Source organism: Penaeus japonicus, unplaced genomic scaffold, assembly GCF_977035675.1.
Source record: "Penaeus japonicus unplaced genomic scaffold, GWHDUDI00000001_assembly GWHDUDI00000016, whole genome shotgun sequence".
Classification (NCBI taxonomy): Eukaryota; Metazoa; Arthropoda; class Malacostraca; order Decapoda; family Penaeidae; genus Penaeus; species Penaeus japonicus.
The window spans coordinates 9,279,513-9,302,012 of NW_028234418.1; the positions used below are offsets into that span (position 1 = coordinate 9,279,513).

The following is a 22,500-nucleotide window of genomic DNA, read 5'->3' on the forward strand; positions in this document are numbered from 1 at the left end:
CAATCCAATGTCCAACCGTTTTAATATGGTTTATAATCAGAATTTGCTAAGGAGTTTTTATACTATTTGATATAAACGAAATTTACGATTAGTCGATGGTTAGTTCTGCATCATGACGATTAGATTGTCAGCCACTAGATGGCTCCAAAAACTGGTTCGAAGCTAAATGAAGGGAGAGGGAGAGGGAGAGGGAGAGAGAGAGGGAGAGGGAGAGGGAGAGGGAGAGAGAGAAGGTTGGAGGGGGAGCGGAAGTGGGAGGGGGGCGAGAAGAGGGAGAAAGAGTAAGATAGCTGGAGATATGTAAGGGGAGGAGCGATATGGGTTGATAATGGAGAGAGAGTAAAAGGAAGAAAGAAAGAAAGAAAAATGAGGGATGGAAGGAGGAGAGACAGGGAGAGGGAGAGGTAGAGAGAGAAAGCTAAAGAAAGGGGTGAGGAGAGGGGGAGAAAGCTAGAGGGAGGGGCGGGAGGAAGGACAAAAAAAAGAGAGAGAGGGGAGAGGGAGAGGGGGAGAAATGGGTAGAAAGGAGGGAAACAAAGAAAGAAAGGGAAGGAGAAAGAGGGAGAGGGAGGGGAGAAAGACAACAAGAGAGGAGGGGGGAGGGAAAGCAATAGATCTGGTATTGTCAGGAATAGAAATGAAACTCCATGTCATATGTCAGACAAAGCTTAATCAAATTCCTTGATATTTATAAACGATTTTTACCCTCCCAAGATTAATAGATTAAGAAAGAGCAGAGAAAAAAAACAACAACAATAAAACAAAAAAAAAGCATAAAGAAAACCGTACAGTGGAAATTGCAACAGCGACTCCATATAACAACGAATGCTAAGCAAGAATCATAAAAATTCACACCACTTCATCCGATGTGGATTGGTGCCCCTTGCCATTGCCATTGCCATTGCCATTGCAACATCGAAACCACACAAGGAATCTTGCTCAGCTAACGCCTCCAGAAATCGTATCAAACACATGTCACTCTATTCAAGAGCATTTGCTCAGGTTGCAGATCATTATTGCTTATTGAAGCATAATTACCAGAACCGATAAAGCCTTTGTTTTATTTTTCCTCTGGTGGTTATAACGATGGTTATAATGAAGGGTGTGAGGACAGGTTCTTGACATTTTCTAGTTGAATAGCTTTCTGTTTATTTTGATTCTAAATCCCCACCTGTGTGCAAGGATCGTCAAGGAGAGAGATCCCGCCGCCTTTGCCCCCCCGTTGGTCTAGCGGAGAGAGAAGAAAGGTCAGTAGAGAGAGAGATGAGAGAGAGAGAGAGAGAGAGAAAGAGGAAAGATAGTTAACTATTAAGGGAGATAGAAAGGAGAGAGAGAGAGATAGAGAGATAGAGAGATAGAGAAAGAGAGAAAGTTGCTAGATAGATGAGAGATAGAGAGAGAGAGATAGAGAGATAGAGAGAGAGAGAGAGAGAGAGATAGAGAGATAGAGAGATAGAGAGATAGAGAGATAGAGAGAAAGAGAGATAGAGAGAAAAGAGGGACACAGAAGAGATAAGAGAAAGAAAATAGTGAGAAGATGGAGAAAGAGGGGGGGGTGGGGGGGGTTAAGGAAGATATATTGCCGAAGACTCTTTCTGCTTATTGTCCTAAGCTTGATACAGACGTATGTTGCCGTGAGGGCTTGCGTCTCGTCCGAGTGAAGCGAGCGATGAGTTTGTTGTTCCTCCGGTCCCCGAGAGGAGACTCTTTAGCACAAGGCATGATTTCTCTAAGAATATGTGCGAATCACGTATTTTCTTGCGGCATGTGACATTTGAAAATGATCGGAATGAAGAAGAAGTGTTGACGATCACTATATAGATCTTGCGAAAATGGGACAAAACCAACCACTGGTATGTCTGGATCGGTGACAGTTAAGAGAGTAGGTTTAATACAGACGGTGAAGGCAACCGAACGCGGTACGTATATCTGTATGTAATGTGTATGTATGTGGTTAGCGTTATATGTTTGTAACAATTAAATGGTTTATCGAAAAATATGGAAAATTATATTGACGCGATCCGTAATTATAACTGGAATACAATAGCAAAATATATATTGGCTGCCAAACTAAATTTTCATATGATGGAGCATCTAATAAACAAATTACAACAGACGCGATAATACTTCACAAATATAAATGAGTTACATTCGCAAGGTTACAAAGGGAGAGGGAGAGAGAGAGGGAGGGGGGGGAGAGAAAGGGGGGAAGACGGAGCGAGGGGGGAGAGGAGAGCATGGAGAAGTAGAGGGGGGGGGTAGAGTTGAGATGAGGAGGGAGGGGGAAGAAGACGAGGGGGGGAGGAGAATAGAGAGAAGGGGGAGGAGAGAGAGAGAGACTGATCCGAGAGAGGAGAGAGTAGAGAGGGCGAGAAGGAGAGAGAGAGAGAGAGTGGAGAGGAGAGAGAGAGAGAGAGAGGATCAGAGCAAAGAGCAGGGGTACGAGAGGGATTAGTCGAGAGACTGAGGGGGGGACAGGAGAGAGAAAGAGCGTGAATGAGAGACAGAGAACGCAGAGAGGAGGGGGGACTCTAGCGAGGAGCAGAGAGGGTCTCGTTGTGGGAGGTGAGAGTACGCTCGATCGTCGCTCGTCTCCCTCCGCGGTCGCCTGCGGCTCTACGCTCCCTGTCCAATCCTCGGTTCTCTTCTGCTAGTCTCCTTTCCTCATTCTCTACACCTCCCTCTTCTCTCCTCCACTCTCTCTCTCAATTTGCCTCTCGTCCCCTCTTTCTTCCCTCTCTCCTCTCACTCCTCCTTCTACGAGAGGGGGGGGTGGAGAGATAGTAGAGAGAAGACACGAGGATGGAGAGAGAGAAGAGAAGGGGTGAGAGTGAGCTAGACAGAGACGTAGGAGAGTAGAGACAGAGACAGGGGGGGAGCGATGAAGAGAGAGAGGCGGGGAGAGAGGCAAGAGCAGTGCTCGTCTCCCCCTCGGAGTTAAAGACCGGGGGGGGGGGGGGGGGGAGCGGAAGCGTCTCTCTTCTCTCCTCTTCTCTGAGAGGGGGGGGGGGGGCGGGAACGAGACTAGAGAGAGGGGGAGAGGATAGAGCAGCAGAGGGGGCAGAAGTTAGAGAGAGAGTGGGACTGAGCAAGAGAGAGAGAAGGGAAAGCGAGATGAGACGGGGGGGGAGGAGAGAAGCAAAGGGTCGGAGAGAGGAGAGAGAAAGAGAGAGAGAGGGGGGGGTGGAGAGAGAAAGAGAGAGAGAGGGGGGGAGAGAAAAAAAGAGAGAGGGGGGATGTAGAGAGAAAGAGAGAGAGAGAGGGGGGATGGAGAGAGAAAGAGAGAGAGAGGGGGGGAGAGAGAAAGAGAGAGAGGGGGGGTGGCGAGAGAGAGGGGAGGGAGAGTGTGCGTGTGCGTGTGCGTGTGATTGTGCGTGTGCGCTATCTATTACCTCTTGCACCTTTTAAAATCGTAAGGGCTGTATCTTGCAAAGTTATCCTGATTTATTTCTACATCCATTTTATTATCAGTATTACCGTTATTATTACTATCATTATTGTTATCACTATTATGATTAATAGTATTATTATCATTATCGTTATTAGTATTATTATCATTATTGACAGAGTACCTGTATCCTGCATTTGGAAAACGATTTCTTTCGTTGTTGCAATAATTCTTTCAGTGAGATGAGAACACTCGCGTGCATATTCACCTTTGTATAATCACAAAACGCATTTTACAACGGTAGTAGCAAGGGCCTTCTCTAATTGTTGCTAGTGAATGTGTTTACCTCCTTCAACGAATTAGTTTGATTAATCCTCTGTCTGAACGTTTGATTAAATCTTCTTAAATATAACTGATTCTTATCCGATTAATATAATCAGATCCTTTAAACGACGGTGCTTCCATAGTATCAACAATCTATTGGGCTTTTAATACACGTCTTAGAGGTGCATTGAACCTAGCTCTGCGGCGACACGAACATGTTGGTTTCGGGACGATAATTTCCGCACAAACGAGCATTGAGTTCAATTTGGTGGAGCGCCGGACGTCTATTCTGACAGGGTCACAAACTTGTTATGGAACAAAACGACAGGTCGGTTCGATTTTGTTCAAGTGCATTCCACCAACATTTCTCGGTCGAGTTATACGCCTCTTTTTGTCCTATGACTCATTTTTCGCCCTATTTCGTGGAGTGGATATTAGATTGGACTCGAGAGCTCTAACACAGTTTCTCCATTTTTTTTTCTTATTTTTTTTTTCTTTTTTTTTCTTTGAGTGCGTTTCATCGCGAATTCTTCCGAGACAGCATTAGTGAGTTCTAGTTTCTTTGAAGAATTCTGGTATTGATTCCGTGAAAGATTGTTCTCAGCGCATTCATATAAAGAGCTCCGATTCATTTGATGGGTTCTTCTAAGAAATCCATAAGGAATTCTTCAAAGAATTCGGCAAGAAATTTGATTTCTTCATGATGTTTTTCATGCGTCTAATAATGAGTTTTTGAAAGAAGTCTATCAAATTTTCTTTGATTTTTTAATTTCTTTGAAGAGTTCTAGGAAATCCTTATCAATATATCGTATAGATCCTTCATTCTCAAAGAAAATCCTGAAGAAATTCTGATTTCATTATTATAAAAAAATATATATATATATATTTAAAGAATATTAAATCCTTAATGATATTTGGAATTAAAAAATAATCCTTAGGGAATCCGGATTTCTTTGAGTAATTCCTCGAGATCAGTGAGGAGTTCTAATTGCTTTGAGGAGACAGTTCTGCAAATCTGCATCTGATCGATTACTTCCAAACAATTAAAACTTCTAGCCGTAATCTGCAATTGCACGTCATGAAAACAAGAGAGCATAAACTGGATCCGTGAAAGTATGCCATTTCTTATCGCCCGAATTTCTGGGTTATAAGGAAAGGTGAAGGGGAGGGAGAGGGAAGAGAGAAAGAAAGAAAGAGAGAGAGAGAGAGACCGATAGTGACATAGACAGTGACCACAAACACAGAAAGAGATGGAGAAAAAAGAAAAGAAAAAAAAAATCTCAAAAACATTAACTATAAACCGTGACTCACAGTCCCCGATACACAGTGAGGGAATTATAGCAACGGGGCGCCCTACACTTAATTAATTCCCCGAAACCCATTGACTTATTAAAGCTTTCATCGAATTGCAAACAGACATTGCCTTTGCACGACATCCCAAAATTTCCGGATTCTTGTGGACATAACATGTTTGGTGTGTGTGTGTGTGGTTGGGTTGGTGGGTGGTGTGTTGTGTGTGGGTGTGTTTTGGGGGTAGTGTGTGTGTTGTGTGTGTTGTGAGTGTGTGTGTTGTGTGTTTTGTGTGTGTGTGTGATTTGTGAGTTAGTGTGTTGTGTGTTGTATACTGGGTGTTGCTGAGAGTGTTGTGTGGTGTGTGGAGTGTGAGATGATGTATTGTGTGTGTGAAGGTGTTGTTGAGTATTTGTGGTGTATGTGTTGTGTGTTATAGTGAGTGTTGTGTGATGTGTTTTGTTGGTGTGTGTGTGTTTGGGTGTGTGTGTGAGTGGGTGTGGGGGGGGGTGGGGTGGTGGGGGGTGTGTGTGTGTGTGTGTGTGTTGTGTGTGTGTTGTGTTTTGTGTGTTGTGTGTTGTGTTGTGTGTGTTGTGTAGGTGTGAGTGTTTGGTTGTGTGTTGGTGTGTGGGGGTGTGTGGTGTGTGATGTTGTTGTGTGGTTGGTGGGGGTGTGGGGGGGGGGGGGGGGGGGGGGGGGGGGGGGGGGGGGGGGGGGGGGGGGGGGGGGGTGTGGGGGTGGGGGTGGGGGGGGGGGGTGTGGGGGGGAGGGGTGGGTGGGGTGTGGTGTGTGGGGGGGGTGTGTGGGTTTGGGTGGTGGGGGTGGTGGGGGGGTGGGGTGTGTGTTAGTGTGGTGGTGGTGTGTGGGGGGGGGTGGGTTTGTTGTGTGGGGGTGGGGGTGTTGGGGGTGGTTGGGTGGGTGTGGGGTGGGTGTTGGGTGTGTGGGGTGTGGTTGGGTTGTGGGTTGTGGGGTGTGTGTGGTTTTGTAGGTTTGTGTGGGTGGGTTTTGGTGTGTTGGTGGGGTGTGGAATTATTGGTGGGGTGTTATATGTGTTTATTTGAAAAAAAATATTTTATTTTGTTTGTGTTGTATATTGTGGTTTAATTTAATGTTTGTTGGGTGTATATATAGTTTTAATAGATTTGTTATAATTATTTTGGGTGGGGGTGTGTTGTTGTGTTTGGATTTTGGGGGGGTGTGGTGTGTGTGGGGGTGTTTGTGTTGGGTGGGGTGTGTGTGTGGGTGTGTGTATGTGTGGTGTTTTGTTTCTTTGTGTTTTTGTGTGTTGTTGTTGTGTTTTGTGTTTGTTGTGTGTTGGGTGGGGGTTGTGGTGGGTTGTGTGTGTGTTGTTGGTTGTGTGTTGGGTGGTGGTGTGGTGTGTTGTTGTGTGTTTGGTGTGGTGGTGGGTTGTTTGTTGGTGGTGGGTTGTTTGTTTGTGGTTGGTGTGTTGTGTGTATGTGTGGTGTGGTTGGTGTGTTTTGTTGTTGGGTGTTGGTGTTGTATGTTTTGGGGGTGGGGGGTGGGTGTGTGTGTTGTGTGTGTGTGTGGTTGTGTTATTGTTTGTGTTGTGTGTGTGTGTGGGGGTGGGTGTGTGTGTATGTGTTGGGTGTGTTTGTTGTGTTTTTGTGTTTGTGTGTGTGTTGTGGTTGTGTGTGTATTTGGGTGTTTGGTTGTGTTGGTATGTGGTTGTGTTGTATGTGGTGGTGTGTGTGTGGAGTGTTGTGTGTGTGTGTGTTGTTTTGTGTGTTATGTGAAGGTTTTTTGTGTGTGTGTGAGTGGGGGGTTGTGTATGGGGAGTAAGAGTGGTAGTGTGGGGTTGGGGGAGAGAGAGTTGCGTGTTGTGGTTTGTTTGTTGTGTGGTGTTTGTTGTTTGTTGTTTTTGTGTGTTGGTGTGGTGTGGGTTTGTGTGTTGTGTGTTGTGGTGTGTTTGGGTATTGTGTTGTGTGGGGAGTTTGTATGTTTTGGTGTTTTTGGTTTGTGTGTGTGTGTGTGTGGTTTGTGGTTTTTGGTTTGTGTTGTGTGTGTATGTGGTGTGGTGTTTGGTGTGTGTGTGTGTGTGTGTGTGTTGTGTGTGGTGTTGTGTGTGTGTGTGTGTGTGTGTGTGTGTGTGTGGTGTTGTTTGTGTGTTTTGTTGGGTGGGGTGGGTGTGTGTATTGTATGTGTGTGTGTGTGTGTGTTGTGTGTGTGTTGTGTTTGGTGCTGTGTTGTGTGTTGTGTGTGGTTTGTGTGTGTGTGGGTGTGTTGTGTTTGTGGGGTGTGTGTGATTTGTGGTGTGTGTGTGTGTGTGTGTGTGTGTGGTGTGTGTTGTGTTGGGAGGGTGGGTGTGTGTATGTGGGTGTTTTGTGTGTTTGTGTGTGTTGTGTGTGGTGTGTGTGTGTGTGTTTTTTGTGTGTGGGTGTGTAGTATGTGTGTGTGTGTGTGTGTGAGCGTGTAGTGTGTGTGTATGTGTTTGTGTGTGTTTGTGAGTTTGTGTTTGTGCTTGGGTGTGTTTGTGATTGTATTTGTGTGTGTGTGTGTGTGTGTGTATTTAAATATATATATATATATAATAGTTATATATTAATATATGTTTTTGTTGTGTTTTTGTTTTTGTTATGTGTGTGTGTGTGTGTGTGTGTGTTGTGAGTGTGTTGTGTTGGGTGTGGTGTGTGTTGTGTTTGTGTGTGTGTGTGTGTGTGTGTGTGTGTGTGTGTGTGTATGTGTTTATGTATGTGTGTGTGTGTGTTTGTGTGTGTGTGTGAGTGTGTGTTGTGTGTGTGTTGGTGTTGTGTGGGTGTGTATGTGTTGTGTGTGTGTGTGTTGTGTGTGTGTGTGTTTTGTGTGTGTGTGTCTGTGCTGTGTGGATGTGTCTTGTGTGTGTGGGTGGGTGTGTTTGTGTGTTTGGTTGGGTGTGTGTTTGTGTGTGTGTGTGCTGTGTGTGTGTGCTTTTGTGTGTCTGTGCTGTGTGGATGTGTGTTGTGTGTGTGGGTTATGTTTGGTGTGTGTGTGTGTTGTGTGTGAGTGTTAGTGTGTTTGTGGGGGGTTGTGTGTGTGTGATGTTGTGTGTTGTTGTGGTTTGGTGTGTGTGTGAGTGGGTATGTGTTGGGTGTGTAGTGTTATGTGTGTGTGTGTGTGTGTAGTGTGTGCGTGTAGTGTGTGTGTGAGTGTGTGTTGTGTGTGTGGTTGTGTTTGTTTATATTATTGTTAGGTTGTGTGGTTTTGAATGTGTGTGTGTGTTGTGTGTGTGTGTTGTGTGTGTTGTGTTTGTTGTGTGTGTTGTGTGTGGTGTGTGTGGTGTGTGTGTGGTGTGTGTGTGTGTTGTTGTGGTGGGGTGTGGTGTGGTGTGTGTGGTGTGGTGTGTGTGTGTGGTTCAGTTAGTGTGTGTGTGTTTGTTGTGTGTGTGTGTGTGTGTGTATGTGTGTATGTTGTGTGTGTGGGGGTTGGAGGTGTGTGTGTGTTGTGTTTTTGTGTGTGTGTGTGTGTGTGTTATGTGTTATTTTTTTTTTTATTTGATTTGTGTGAGTTATTGTGAGTTATGATTTGTATGGATACTGTGAGTTATAGGTTTGTGTTGAGTGTTATATATTAGAAGTGAGTTGGAGATGATTTAGCTTAATTTTGTTAGTTATTTTTATTGACTATGTTGTATATTTTTTACTTATTTAGAGTTAATTAGTGTATTTATAGATTTTAGATATTATAGGTTAAGATTTTTTTAGTTATTTTTTTATTCTATTATATATATATATATATTTATTAGAGTGATATATTATAGATAGATAAATATAGAATTTTTGTTATTAATTTTTTTATATATATATATATTTTATTATATTTATAAAGTTATATATATATAAATATCTTATATAGATAATTTATATTTTTTTAATTTTATGATATTTTATTATATATTTTATAGATAGATGATATAATGATTTATATTTATAGAGTCTTATAATATTATATATATAGGGATATAACTTTATTATTTATTGTTATATATATTTATGTATTATTTCATTTTATACCATGTTTTTTTATTATTTATATATATATATATAGTTATTTTTATATTTATATTTTTATTTTGACATTTATATTTATATTTTTATATATTTATATATATGTTTTTATATTGTTATTTTTAAATGTGTGTGTGTGTGTCGTGTGTGTGTTATTAATATATAAATACATATATTATTATATATATATCATATACTAATATATATACCATATATATATATATATGTATATATACAATATATATATATATATACTAAAAATATATATATATATATCATATATTATGTATATATAACATATAGTATTTATATATATTATATTATACAGGTATTTAATATAATATATATTATATATATATATATATATATAATATAGATTATATATAATTAAATATTAATAAATATATATATTACTTATAAATTTACTATATATTAATATAATAAATAAATATATTATATTTATATATATATATAATATATATATATATATATATATTTATATATATACGTATTTATATATATATAAATATATATTTATATATATATATATAAACAAAATCATATATATATATATATTTATATATAAATATTATATATAATTATATATATAAAAAATCAAGTTTGTATAAATATTACATAATATAAATATATATATATAAATATATTATATACTATATATAATATATAATATGATAAATATATATATATATATATATATAAAATATATATTATAAATAATTATATAAATAATATATATTATCTATTATAAAAATATATATGCACGGATATAAATATATATATAAAAGAAGAAACTTATATATTAAAAAATATATATATATATATATATAAATATATATAAAATGATAATATACATTATAATAGTATATCGTATATAGATAGTATATAATCTAAGTATAAATACCATATATACATGAATAAATAAATCTAACTATATATATCATTACTTATATAATCATATAATTAAAAACATATTTATATATATTACTATCAAATATATATTAATATAAATCTCTAAGAAGTATAACAATCTTATATAACTCATGTGTGAGTTTGTGTGTGTGATGTGTATAAAGTATATCTACTCAAATATAAAGAATAACTACTCCTATCTAATAAATACTATATAATATATATGTAATAAGTATAAAAATCTCTCAGACATCACACTATATAATATCTACCTTACAACTAAATATAAAACATATATATAAATATATATAACTATAACTATACAAATATACTTTAACACACCCACCACACCAAGCACTACACATGAAAATATACTAATATATCTCCTATAAATATATATATATATATAAATATATATATATATCTATATCTACATGTATATCAGAAATACTACCTATATATATATAATATACAATATAGATATATATTATACATAACTATAACTATATATATAAAATATATATAATAAATACATATCTAAATATATCTTATAAAAATATATATATATATATACATATCTATATATAAATATATTATATATATAATAATATATATATCTATATAATACTATATATATAAATAAATTCTCTATATATCTATATAAATATAAATAAATACTAAATATATTATATCTTTATATATTTAATATATAAATATTATTTATATCTATATTATATTTTATATTAAATATCATATTTTGTATTTATATTACATATATAAATATCAAATATATGTATATATCTGTAACTATATAACTATAACAAAATAATAGATATATATATAAAAAAATATATATATATAAATATATATATATATGACCTATAGTATAAATAACTATAAAATATATATAACATAAATATAAATACTATAATATTAACTGGCTATATATATATATAATAAATACTATATAATTATATATATATATATAAATCAATATAGATATAAATATATATATAATAGATTAATATATCTATAAATATATATATATATACATAAAAAAATATTATAATTTATATATAATATATAAATATTAATATATTATAGTATATATATAATATATATATATATATATATTATAAATATATTTAATACATAAAATAGTATATCTATATATATATATAAAATAATAAAAATATAATGATATAAATATATAAAACTACATTTGTTTGTGGTGTGTGTGTGTGTTAAAGTATATACTATATCTATATAATAAATAAATCTGATATAAAATAGAATAAATAATCAATAAATATTATATGGAAGTATCAATAAAATGAATCAATTATAAATATATATCTATAATATCATATATATATATATGCGTCTATATATTTAAATATTAATAGTCGAGAATCAAAGTATATATATAAATCATTATTCTATATAATAATGTAAATATAAATCTATTCAATAAAATATTATTAAATACTAATCACAATATATATATACCTAAAATATGAATAATATAAAACTATCCTATAAACTTAATCTAAATAATAAATATCAAAATATCTATATATAGTATATATATTATTTATATCAATATTTATATATATATTTAATATATATATGTATATATATATATATATACATATATATTAAATAATCCCAATATATAAATATAAACTATATATATATATCGTAGTATAAAATATATATATACATGTATCATATGTATAAAAATATAATATTATATAAATAGATTAATATAAATATATAAAATACATAACAATATCAATATATACTCTATATATATAACTATAAATAATATTACAAACATGATATATACTGTATATTATATCTAAATATATATTATAAATATTAAAAAATCTATCTATAATATAAATCAACAACTATATACATGTATAAAATATATATATAAAATATATATAATATCTCTATAGTATTATATAAATAACTATCATATATTATAAAGATTTATAAATATAAAAAAAAATATCTAAACTATATATATTTATAAATAATATGAATACATAAGGTGTGATTGTGTGGATGTGAGTGTTAAAGTAGATATATCATATATAATAAATAGATATATATATATAAATATAAACAATAAAAATATCTATCTACATATATCTCTTAGTTTGTATGCTATATACTGTATTCTAAGTATATATGTTTATATTTATATATTAAATATGTTTATAATGTTATATTGTATATGTAATATTATCTGTATAATTAGAAATGTTTTATGTCAACGTAGCAAACAATGTATAAGATATTTAATGAATACTATTAAAAATATATGTTTCTATGTATAATGTATATATGTATATGTATATAATGAATATAAGCTGTCAGAATAATATATATATAGTATATATATAATCTAAAATATTAATATAGTAAATATGTCAAAGTAAGAAATAATAAATATGTATATATAGGAATGTGTATTTAAATATATGTCTACTCTAACAACTCTTAAGTATCAACTATAATAAAGTTATAGATAAATGTATAGGTAACATATGTAATATATACATAAATGTGTATATATATATTAAATGTATAATAAATAGGCAGATAAACCCACTAGACAACAAACAATTAATTGAAATTGAGACAACAGTTTCAGGATCCGAAATGATACCTAGAAACTGTTTCACAATTCCAATAAATCTGTTTTGGTGTATAGTGGATTATTCTGCCATTTAAACAACAGACGAAAGAGTGTTTTGCAAGTCATGTATATATATGTATATGTACACTGTATTGTACAGTGTATATATATATATATATATATATATATATATATATATATATATATATATATATATATACATATATACATATATACATATATACATATATACATATATACATATATATAGAGACACACCTCCCACAGAGTACAAAATAATCTCAAATACCATCTGCCATCAATACAAAACGTGTTCTTCGAAAGGACAAGCAGTTGATTGCTGTCTGGCAGGTCCTTTGTACAAACAGCGACCCGCATTAGATGTTCATTATTCATGTCATGCGCTCCTGAAAGGTGGTGGAAATAGCCAAAGAAATGTCCTAAGTGTGTTTGCCTTGCTGTCAGTGAGATAAGGTCGAGTGTGTTTGTTGTTTTGGTGTTCTAATATTGAAGGACAAAATGTATTTCGTCTTGGTCCGTATGTGGTGTAATTTTCTGCAAAGGACGATATTAGTCTCGTGTTGAGAGAAGAAGGGAAAAGAAGTAAAAGGGAAGAGAGAGTATGAGAGAAAGGGAGAGAGTATGAGAGAAAGAGAGAGTATAAGAGAGAGAGTATGAGAGAAAGAGGGAAGAGAGAGAGAGAGTATGAGAGAAAGAGAGAGTATGAGAAAAAGAGAGAGTATGAGAGAAAGAGGGAAGAGAGAGAGGGTATGAGAGAAAGAGAGAGTATGAGAGAAAGAGAGAGTATGAGAGAAAGAGAGAGTATGAGAGAAAGAGAGGAGTATGAGAGAAAGAGAGGAGTATGAGAGAAAGAGAGAGTATGAGAGAAAGAGAGAGTATGAGAGAAAGAGAGAGTATGAGAGAAAGAGAGAGTATGAGAGAAAGAGAGAGCATGAGAGAAAGAGAAGAGTATGAGAGAAAGAGAGAGAGAGAGTATAAGAGAAAGAAGGAGTATAAAAGAAAGAGAGTGTATGAAAAAGAGAGAGAGTATGAAAGAAAGAGGGAGAGAGAGAGAGTATGAGAGAAAGAGAGAGAGAGAGAAAGTATGAAAGAAAGAGAAAGTATGAGAGAAAGAGGGAAGAGAGTGAGAGAGTATGAGAGAAAGAGAGAGTATGAGAGAAAGATAACGAGATGTGATATCTATGAGAGCTAAAGAGAGAAAGCGACACAGTACGGAGAGAGAATGAGACAAAGAGAGAGTGAGTATGGAGAGAAATAGGAGGGGAAGCAGAGCAGGAGAGTATGAGAGAGAGAAAGTAGACTATGACAGGCACATAAAGACAGCAGGCGGAAAAGAATTCAGATCGACAGTATATACCCTTATCTAGACATAGTAAAATAGTAGAGGGAGAGAGAGATTAAAGAGAAAGAATAAGAAAGAAAAGAAGGAAGGAAGAGAAAAAGAGCGAAAGATAGAGAAGCAAAAGGCCGAAGGGGAGTAAGTAGTGAGAACGGATACCAGCGTTAATGAGAAAACAAAGGAAGCGCAAACCAGGCCAGGAGTAGGCAGGAGGAGACAGTGCGAATGACAAAATCCAACGGGAAATGACCCTCGCTTAAAACTTTCCTTTTATACAAGAATTATACGAAAGATTAAAAGAAAAGAGAGCTGCTCATTCCAGGGGGGGAGCAATATACTACGCACGAATTAAAAGAAGTATGCACGTTTTCTTTACTTACACTAAATATTTTTTGGTTTTTTTTGTTGTGTGTTATTTTTCTCTCTTCGTACTATTGAATAGCTATCCCTGCATGTTTACGATGAGTGTGATGGCGGTTTGTGAACTTTAGTGTGATTTTCTGGTGTTAATTAGTACGCCCCATGGATTTTTTGCTCATGCGCTTTCCGGTCATGTTGTAGATCAGCTCATTTTTTTTTGTAGCTTGTACTGGTGTAGGGGTCGGTTTCTGATGTCCACCGGACCTGCCTGCGTGGTATTTTTTGGGTGTTGAATTCTACAGTATGTTCCAAGTATAACTCCATTTGAACGAATTTTTGTGTTTCGATTTGATAGTTGTACCTTTTTTTTTTTTTTTTTTTCAAGAAGAACTTTATGTTTTTTTTTGTTATTTTTTTAATAAGAATGCTCGCGTGATACGTCACCTTTCTTTGTGGTGTTCGTGAATCGTCTTCGTAATAGTCCTCACTGATTCCTGGCTTATGTTAGTTCACTAAGGGAAATATTAGACATCATTGGTGCCAGGACTGATCCTTGTGGTACTGCACTTGATGCTTCTCTCCATTAAGAGTGTTTAATTTTAGTTACTGTCCTTCGCCCACCCTTCAATCTTTATTCTATTCTGTCATGTGACACTTTGACTTATGTCTTTTTGAAGTCCAAGATGTGTATATATAGTCTATGCAGGCGTCTCGCTCTATGTCTTTTCTCTAAGCGTCAAAATTACTTGATCTGCATGATCTGCCTTCTCGCAAGTCAGAATTGCTCGTCTGATATCCCGTTTGCGTGCATCCCGTGTAATATTGACCACTTTTGTTTACCACATATCAAATTAATGGTTTCCGAGTATATTTATCACACCATCATTAGGTTCTGTAGTACCGCGATATCATCTCTTCCGAGTAATTATCATTTTCTAATAGACTTTTCATCCAAAGAGTGATCCCAGATACCTAACGTGCAGCGACCATCGACGCCGGCCATATTTGTCGTTGTCTTTGTTTGGTTTTGAATGCTGTCCTCGGCGCCGCGGTTTCTTCGTCTTGTCCATGGACTTTTCATGGCGTGTGTGTGGGGGGGGGGTGAGGGGTAGGTCAGTGCCTTCATCTGTGTGCACGCTTTTGTTTGTGTGTGTGTGTGTGTCAGTGTTTGCGTCTATGTGTGCACACGCATGACTGTCTCTATGACTGTATACATCCCTCTCTGTCCTCCCTTAATACTTCTCCCCTTTCTCTCTCCCCCCCCTCCCCCGCCAGATCGCCTTCCTCGTCTCCCACGACAGCCATGGCCACGAGTCGCAGCAGCTCCACTTGGCCAAACTCGACTTCAAGGTGGTACTCCCCGAGGCTCTCAGTGACGTCGGTGAGTATCCAAGAGCAGGAGTCCAAGAGTCTAACTCCTCTTTAACTCCATTAAGAAAAAGAAAGAAAAAAAATAATAGAAAAAAACATATCTATCTATCTATATATATATATATATAAATCTACCTATCTACCTATCTATCTACCTATCTACCTATCTATCTATCTATCTATCTATCTATCTATCTATCTATATATCTATATCTATATCTATATCTATATCTATATCTATATCTATATCTATATCTATATATATATATATATATATATATATATATATATATATATATATATATATATATATATATAAAGGGAAGCTTTGCGGTTGATTAAATAGTCTGTGATAAGATATGATATGTAATAACTCCTTCGTGACTCTGATAAAGAGAGATTTAGATATTTTAACTTCTACATTTACCTATAGAATATCGTACTTGAAGTCATTGCTTATAATTATGTAAACTCCTTTGCTTATTCTTGTATATTGAGTGAACTTATTAATTGTTATCATTCTTTAGAGACAACCAATGGACTTGAAGTGAGTCAGTCAACGAGTAAGATAGAATAAGTCAGAGTTAGAGAGGGGGGATAGAGAGAGAGAGAGAGAGAGAGAGAGAGAGAGAGAGAGAGAGAGAGTTTTGACGTTTTTTATTAGAGTTGTAAAGAAGATCTGAAAAGATTTTGATTTTGCCAATACCAAAAGAAGTAAATGGCAGGTAATTAGTTTTGTCAACTCTCCCTCTCCCTCTCTCCCCATCCGCTCTCTAGTCTCCTGCTGTCGTTCTCTCTCACCTTCGGCTCATGCTCTTTCGTCCCCATACCCATTGCGTCGTCTCCTCCCACACTCCCATGCTCTTCTTTCTCATTATCACCCTCGCCTCACCTTAATTCCCTTTCCCTTTCCTCTCTCTCCACTCTCTCCTCCCCTCTCCTCCTCTTCGGCTCCTCTCTCTATCCCTGTCATCTTCCCTCCACCTCCTCCCCTCGCTCACTCCCTCCTCACCTCTCACCCTTTACAACTACCCTTACTAGACTTACGCACCTACTACACCACTTTACCACTTCCTTTATCTACCTTTCACCTCTGTTACACTCTTAAACTACACTTTACCTTACTTACTATTTTAACCTCTCCTCCACTTCCTTTTTCATTCACCTTTTTCAAGGTACAACCCTTTCACTTTATTAACACGGTTTACATACATTTTCCTCTTACTTAACTCTAACTTATCACTAAACATCACTCACACCTTCGATACACCCTAGGACATTAATCACACCCGTCATTCCTTCTCTCACCTCCTCTCTAATTCATCAATCATCAGTCAGGTCCCACACCTCTACTCACGTCAACCTCTTTATAACCTTTACTTTAAGCCCCCCCTCCCTCTTATCCTCTACACTCCCTCTCCTCAAACTCTGCCCAATCCACCCCTAGCCAATTTTCATCAAAATACAGTCAAACCAACACTCCCTCTCTTCTTTTTTTTAACCCTCCCCTAACTCTCCTCTTCCTCCCCTACAACACCTCACTCATCAATCACTGCAATGTAGTATACCTCAACTCTCTTCAACTGACCTTATAACTTACTACTTCCTTTCTCCCATCTCACTCTCTACTAGAAAATCGTCCACTCTACATCTCTATCCTTCAACTCTCTAATCTCACATTCTGTCGTTCTCCCCGCTTCGACCCTCACAGCAGACTCCCTCTCTTATTCCTCTTCTAAAATAGCCCTCCTCTCCCCTACTCCAACTTAACCCCTTTACCTTTTACGACAACACTTTACCCTTTATCTTACACTTCAACCTACCTTACGTTTTAAACCACCTTTAACTTCCACTTTACCATCCTTCCAATACTTTACTATCTTACGATTACTCTTACACAAACCGACTCCCAATTAATTACACCACTTTTAACTTAATTTACTTTTATTACTAACCTACATTAACCACCTATTAAACTTACTTGTACTGTCCACGTAAATATTACCGCATTACACACTTACAACCATTATTACACACTGAAAACACTACACTAGCTTTTACTCCTATACTACTCTATTACTAAACTTTAAAAAATACTTAAACCACCATCCTCGTCGTCTCAATAATCAACAAAACCAAATCAGCCCCTCTCAATACACAGAACTCATCCGACCCTTTCACACCTTTTACTTATTAACCCTAACCACTAACCCTTTACGCCCTATTCCCTCTCCACTCCCCTCCTCACCAACTCCGCCCTCACTTCCCCCACCAACTTATTCCTCAGCTTCGTACACGAAACTCCATGTGTGCTCTTTTTTTCTCCCTCCTCCTCCTCCTTCTCACCAACCCCTCCCAGGGGGGCACATCCGCCTCCTCCCCCGGCCCACCTCCTTCTCCCCACTCCACCTCCTTTCTCCTTCTCCCCCTCTTCTCCCCTTCCTCTCCCCTCCCTCTCCCTCTCCTCTCCCTCTCCCCCCCTCCCTCTCCCCCCTCCCTCTCCCCTTCCTCACCCTCTCCCCTCCTCTTCCTTCTCCCACCCTCCCCCTCCCCCTCCCCTCCCTCTCACCCTCCTCTCCCTCTCCCCCTCCCATCCCCCTCTCCCTCCCCCTCTCACCCCTTCCCTCATCCCCTCTCTCACCCCTTCTCTCACCCTCTCCCTCTCTCACCCTCTCCCCCACCCTCACATTCTCACCCCACCTTCTCCCTCCCCCTCTCTCACCCTCTTCCTCTCACCCCCTCTCTCACCCCCTCTCTCACCCCCTCTCTCTCCCCCTCCCATCCCCTCCCTCTCCCCTTCCCTCACCCCTTCCCTCACCCCTTCCCTCACCCCCTCTCTCACCCCCTCTCACCCCCATCCAACCCCCCCACCCCCCACCACCCCAACCCCACCTCCACCCCCACCTCCGGTCCACCACCCCCACCCCCTACCCCTCACCCCCCAGCCCACCCCCACCCCCCCACCACCCCCCCCACCCCCGCCTCTCCCTTACATATCCGATTAATTCCCCCCCCCACAGGATCCTGGCTTCTCCAGTGCGAGTTCGAGGACAGCCTCTGCGGATGGTCGCAACCCACGACGGAGAACGATTACTCGTGGGTCTTCGCCCGGGCCTCGCCACACGCCCGCAGGACAGGGCCGATTACAGGTGGGTTTTTGAGAGCGGGGGCGGGGGCGGTGGACTGGGTGGGTTTAAAGAGGATGGGGGTGAAGAGGGGTGGGTGGATGGGGTGAGGGGGAGAAGGGGGAGTTGGTATGGTTATGGGTGGGTTTGGTTGTTAGGGGGGATGGATAAGGAGGAGCTGCGTTTGTGTTTAAGGGTGAGGGTGAGGGTGAGAGAGAGAATGTTAGTGTTTAAGGGTGAGGGTGAGGGAGAGAGAGAGTGTGTTTGTGTTTAAGGGTGAGGGTGAGGAAGAGAGAGAGAATGTTTGTGTTTAAGGGTGAGAGTGAGGGTGAGAGAGAGTGTGTTTGTTTTTAAGGGTGAGGGTGAGGGAGAGAGAGAGTGTGTTTGTGTTTAAGGGTGAGGGTGAGGAAAAGAGAGAGAATGTTTGTGTTTAAGGGTGAGAGTGAGGGTGAGAGAGAGTGTGTTTGTTTTTAAGGGTGAGGGTGAGGGAGATAGTATTTGTGTTTAAGGTTGAGGGTGAGGGAGAGCATGTTTGTGTTTCAGGGTGAGCGAGAGAGGTTTTTAAGGGTGAGGGTGAGGGAGAGAGTATTTGTGTTTAAAGTGAGGGTGAGAAAGTGTGTGTTTGAGAGTAAAGGGGAAGGGAAAATATGTCTATGCCTGAGGGGGGGGGGGGGGGGGGGGGGGGGGGGGGGGGGGGGGGGGGGGGGGGGGGGGGGGGGGGGGGGGGGGGGGGGGGGGGGGGGGGGGGGGAAATAGGGAGTATCTTTAGGACAGAGGATGTTTTTTTGGGGGGTGGAGGGGGAGGGTAGAGGCGGGGGTTTGGGAGAGTTCGTATCTCTGCTCGGGGGGGGGGGGGGAGGGGGGTTTATGTATACGAGGTTAGAAGCGGGAGGTGGGGGATGGGGCTCAGGGGGGAGGGAGGTTAGCGTGTCTAGGGAGGGGAGGGGCTGTCTGTGTGTTTGTGTGTGTGTGTGTGTGCGTGTGTGTGTGTGCGTGCGTGTTTTGTTGTTGTTTTTTTGTTTATGGAACAGTTATAAAGATAGTAATGCTAATGATGATGATCTTGATAAAAATGATGATGATGATAATAATAACGCTGATCATAATGGAAATCAATAAATGAACATGTAGATAAGAGAAAAAAAAAATCTCTTACATATGAATGAATCAAAATAAAGAAATACACTTTCTAAACCATAACCACCCCATCTCCTCCTTTCCCCCTCTCAATCCCCTCTCCTCCCATCCCCCTTCCCCACCCCTCTCTCCTCCCATCCCCCTTCCCCAACCCCTCTCTCCTCCCATCCCTCTTCCCCCTTCCCCATCCCCCTTCCCCAACCCCTCTCCTCCCTCCCTCCTTCCCCCAACCCCTCTCCTCCCTCCCTCCTTCCCCCTTTCCCCCTCTCCCCACCCCTCTCCTCCCATCCCCCTTCCCCACCCCTCTCTCCTCCCATCCCCCCATCCCCCTCCCCACCCCTCTCTCCTCCCTTCCCTTCCACCCCCAACCCCTCTCCTCCCATCCCCCCATCCCCCTTCCCCACCCCCTCCTCCTCTTACCCCCTTCCCCCCCTCCCCTTCCCCTTCCCCTCCCACCCCCAAACAGGCTATCCTGACGGAGGCACCTCAGGCTTCCTGTTCGCCGACTCCCTGCACGGGACCGAGGGCAGCACGGCCGACCTGTTCAGCCCCCCGCTGATCCTCCCTCGGGGGAACGACCCGGCGCTCTGCTTCAGGTTGGTTGGTCGGTTTGTATGGGGGTGGAAGGGTAGGGGGAAGGAAGGGGGGGATGGGTAGGGGGGTTGAGGGATGGGTAGGGGGTAGGAGGGTGTTGGGGATGGGTAAGGGGTAGGAGGATGGGTTAGGGGATGGGTAGGGGTAGGAGGGTGGGTTGGGGGTAGGATGGGGGGTAGGGGGGTTGAGGGATGGGTAGGAAGGGGGGGTTAGGGGATGGGTAGGGGGAAGGAAGGGGGGGTAGGGGTAGGAGAGGGGTTATGGGATGGGTATGGGGAAGGAGGATGGGGTAGGGGGTAGGAGGAGGGGGTTAGGGGGTAGGAGGGGGGATGGGGGTAGGAAGGGGGGGTTGGGGGATGGGTAGGGGGTAGGAAGGGGATTGTTTGATTTGATTGAATTGATTGTAATATTTCTTTAGTCAGAAATATACTGTGTGTATGTATACAAACTTATAAAACGTTATACAGACCAGGCTCTTTGACGACATATTCGTCTAATTATATGTCCTTTACAAGAAATTAAAAGTATTAGGTCTAACTTATCTAAATAATTAAAACGGGAAAGAAATTAAAGCAAAGAAGGATGGCCGTCACAATAAAACCATGAAAATGGTGTCGAAGGTACAGTGTCCAATGCATAAATTTACGAAACTTACATAAGGAGTCGTATGATAAAAAAGCGACTAAATCATAACAGGTATGATAACATACAATATAAAATAAATCAAGTTATACAATGGGTAAACATGCAAAAAAAAACTAACAAATGAACAGAGAAAGAACAAATAAATGAGTAAATAAATCTGAGAAGGGAAAGCAGGTCTATCAAATATAGTTAGCTATTAAATATTTCTTCAGGCTAGTTTTGAAATTATCAGATGTTTTATTTCTAATAAAATCAGGTAAGCTGTTATATACTACAGTACCGTGATGTCTTCTATATCACTGCGGGACTGGGATGAAGGTCCATAGGGGACACGTATAATGTCATTATTATTTCGAATATTATATCGTCCTACATTTAAATTATCAGTTGTTTTATTTCTAATAAAGTCAGCTGTTATATACTACAGCGCCGTGATGTCTTCTTTACCATTGCGTGACTGGGATGAAGCTACATTAGGGGACATGTATAATGTCATTATTATTTCGAATTGGATATCGGCCTACAGTTAGCAGAAACATTTCCCGATATATATATCCTTCAAACATTCGTAGACATATATTGAACAGTGGTAGGTAGTTATATCAGCTAGCTTTAGTTGTTGTTGTTGTTGTTGTTTTTTTGTATTCGTTTAAAACATCATTCGTATTATTCCTTCTCTTTAATCCTGTAATAGATAATTAACATCGCCTTTTTATTAATGACGCCTCGAGTGAGATGCAGAATCCCACACTGTTTACCTATCTTATTCTTGATCTGAATGCTACGTTTATACCACAATAGATGCTTTTCAATTGCAACACCTAAGAAAGTCGTATCTGCAACCTCGTTAATTGGGGTATTATCAATAACGATAGAACTAAAAAAAAAAACCGGTGCGGGCTTTCTGAATCAATGCAGTATCACATATGAATTTTCTGAATGTTCAATATTAATTTATATGATTTTAAGCACTGTGATTCATACTGTATATGAGCTCCGTATTAATTATTTGAGAACGGAGATTCCATATTGTTATGACTATAGAACAAAGTGCTATTATCAGAGAATGAAATAAAAAGGAGCAGATAAGAATCTCTCTCACGCAGCTCTATGCAGGCTCCATGTGGCCGCGTAAAATGCACATAGTTCAGGGTTGCAAGCCGATGTTTCTGTGGCAAGCATGGCAGAGCGAGAGTAAATCTAGGGGTAAATATAAATTCTCCTGGATTGGTCATGGTGAGAGAGAGAGAGAGAGAGAAAGAGAGAGAGAGAGAGAGAGAGAGAGAGAGAGAGAGAGAGAGAGA

At 39.0% G+C, this 22,500-nt stretch overlaps 1 protein-coding gene across 1 annotated transcript in view; it reads left to right on the top strand.

The window, feature by feature from the left end:
- Window positions 1–22,500, top strand: part of LOC122246914 (uncharacterized) — a 92,250-nt gene that overhangs the window by 42,100 nt on the left and 27,650 nt on the right. The window contains exons 11-13 of the mRNA XM_086545073.1: window positions 15,600–15,705; window positions 18,716–18,844; window positions 20,424–20,553. Coding sequence (XP_086401199.1) covers window positions 15,600–15,705; window positions 18,716–18,844; window positions 20,424–20,553 — 365 coding nt within the window. The remainder of the gene's footprint in view (window positions 1–15,599; window positions 15,706–18,715; window positions 18,845–20,423; window positions 20,554–22,500) is intronic.